This window comes from Myotis lucifugus, unplaced genomic scaffold, assembly GCF_000147115.1.
Source record: "Myotis lucifugus unplaced genomic scaffold, Myoluc2.0 scaffold_889, whole genome shotgun sequence".
In the NCBI taxonomy this organism is placed as follows: domain Eukaryota; kingdom Metazoa; phylum Chordata; class Mammalia; order Chiroptera; family Vespertilionidae; genus Myotis; species Myotis lucifugus.
The window spans coordinates 121,075-123,518 of NW_005871937.1; the positions used below are offsets into that span (position 1 = coordinate 121,075).

Here is a 2,444-nt window from a genome sequence, read left to right on the forward strand (position 1 = left end):
CGCTAGAAGTGGGTGACATAACGCTGCAAAGCCCCAAGTCGCTTCTTCGAAGGCTCGCACCGTCTCAGTTACCGCGGGTTCTGGATGTTTGGCAGGACCTCGGGCGCCCGGAGCGCCTGTTGGGCCTCAGTCCCTTCTAGTGAGAGAATGGACTTGGTTCGGAGCCCTGAAGGCGGGCGGTGAGCCATGAAAGATGTAAGCAAGTGTCATTCTTCTCTTGCAGCTGTTCGCGGACAAGGTTCCAAAGACGGCAGGTTAGTTCCTTTAACCTTTAGTAAAGGCGGCCCAGTGTTATGGGGGGGTGGGTACGTGCATATATCCTTTTTCTTTATTTTTAACAGAAAACTTCCGTGCTCTGACCACCGGGGAGAAGGGATTTGGTTATAAAGGTTCCTGCTTTCACAGAATTATTCCGGGATTTATGTGCCAGGTATGAAATTTACGGATTTTGATTTGGGTTTTAGCTTTGGGATTGGGCCAGTACCATTCAGAATGCGTAAACATGAACTGTTCCTTTTTGGTTTCAAGGATACCTTCTGGTCAGTTTAAACTTAAGTTTTGAAGTTTGAACCTTGCCCACTTGGCACGTCTTCTGATTATGTTGTAAAAGTGACAGATTTCTCTTTCTCTCTCACATTTCTAGGGTGGTGACTTCACACGCCACAATGGCACAGGCGGCAAGTCCATCTATGGGGAGAAATTTGAGGATGAGAACTTTGTCCTGAAACATACAGGTCCTGGCATCTTGTCCATGGCAAATGCTGGGCCGAACACAAACGGCTCCCAGTTTTTCATCTGCACGGCCAAGACTGAGTGGTAAGGACAGCACCCAGCAGGGGCAACCAAGGAACGCTAACTACTGGGCTTCAGGCTTTCCCTGCTGCTTATGTCTGGGGTACTAGGAGAACATGCATACCTACAAGTTGAGATCCTTTGCTATAGGGAGGGAGCAAGATCCTGTGAACAGTGAACCAGGGCTCGGCTGCTGGATAGTTAACTTAAAAGTAGTATTTTTAGCCTGAGTGGTGTGGGTGAGGGGCTTGTTTCAACTTACGAACCAGGAGGTGTAACAGGTTGGTGCCTGGTCGGGGCACATGCCCAGGTTGCAGGCTTGTTTCCCACTGGGGGTTGGGCAGCCAATTGATGATTCTCTTTCATCATTGATGTTTCCAACGCTCTTCCTTCCACTCTGTAATCAATGAAAAACATGTTTTTTTAAAGTAATGTTTTTTAAAATATACTTTTATTTACTTCAGAGAGGAAGGGAGAGGAAAAAATATCAGTGATGAGAGAATCATTGATCAGCTGCCTCCTGCACACCCCCTACTGGGGATCGAGCCTGCAACCCAGGCATGTGCCCTTGATTGGGACCGAACCTGGGAACCTTCAGTCCACAGGCTGAGACTCTATCCACTGAGTCAAACCGGCTAGGCTAAAAGATTTTTTTTGTTTTTTCGTTATTTTTCTTGAGAGAGACATCAATGATGAGAGTCATTGGTCAGCTGCCTCTTGCACGCCCCACACTGGGTATTGAGCCCATAAATCGGGCCTATACCCTGACCAGGAATTGAACCTGTGACCTGATTCATAGGTCAACCACTGAGCCACACCAGCCAGGCTTAGGCTAAAAGTATTTTTATCTAATTTGCATGTGTGACTTACTGGCTCTCTTTAGGGGTCCATTATAAACTTTTTAAACTTTTTTCCGAGAGTGGGAGAAAGATATAAAAACATCAGTAAAGAGAATCATTGATCAGCTGCCTACTGCACACCCCACACTGGGGAACAAGCCTGCAACCCGGGCATATCCCCTGACTAGGAATGGAACCTAGGACCTCCTGGTTCATAGGTTGACTCTCAACCATTGACCCATGCTTGCTGGGCTATTATAAACTTTTTAGCCTCAGTTGGAGAATCTTAAGCCACTTTTTTTGAGTCAATCTATGGTGTTTCCAGTATTTATAAAGCATTTGATAAGCTTCCCTTCTGGTGTGCTCTTGGGTATGCATTATTGGTTTGTGGGGCTCTTTTCTCATCATAATTGACAATGCAGGCTGCTTGTTCTCTCTGGTTACTGGTGGTGTTTGTTCTGTTTCCAGGTTGGATGGCAAGCATGTGGTCTTCGGCCAGGTGAAGGAAGGCATGGATATTGTGACAGCCATGGAGCGCTTTGGGTCCAAGAATGGCAAGACCAGCAAGAAGATCACCATTGCTGACTGTGGGCAACTCTAATAAATTTGACTTGTGTTTTATCTTAACCACCAGACCATTCCTTCCGTAGCTCAGGAGAGCACCCCTTCATCCCCATTTGCTTGGAATGTTCCATAATCTTTGTGCTCTTGCCAGTTTATTGGGTTCCATAATTTCCCTACCCTTTCCCAGTCTAGCTGGATGACAGAGTTAAGTTTATGATTATGAAATAAAAACTAAACAGTGTCTGTCCT

At 46.2% G+C, this 2,444-nt stretch overlaps 1 protein-coding gene across 1 annotated transcript; it reads left to right on the plus strand.

Annotated features, from left to right (window-relative positions):
* Nucleotides 1–24: 24 nt before the first annotated feature.
* Nucleotides 25–2,442, plus strand: PPIA (peptidylprolyl isomerase A). The gene is made up of 4 exons (XM_014448647.1): nucleotides 25–254; nucleotides 342–430; nucleotides 644–816; nucleotides 2,100–2,442. Exons 2-4 carry the CDS (start codon nucleotides 422–424, stop codon nucleotides 2,230–2,232), a joined length of 315 nt encoding a protein of 104 aa, XP_014304133.1. The 5' UTR covers nucleotides 25–254; nucleotides 342–421; the 3' UTR covers nucleotides 2,233–2,442.
* Nucleotides 2,443–2,444: the final 2 nt, after the last annotated feature.

What these genes read in the sequence shown, in the direction of transcription:
- PPIA (XM_014448647.1), top strand. An exon ending in TGCACGGCCAAGACTGAGTG is followed by an intron (nt 817 to 2,099) that starts GTAAGGACAGCA and finishes TTCTGTTTCCAG; the next exon opens with GTTGGATGGCAAGCATGTGG.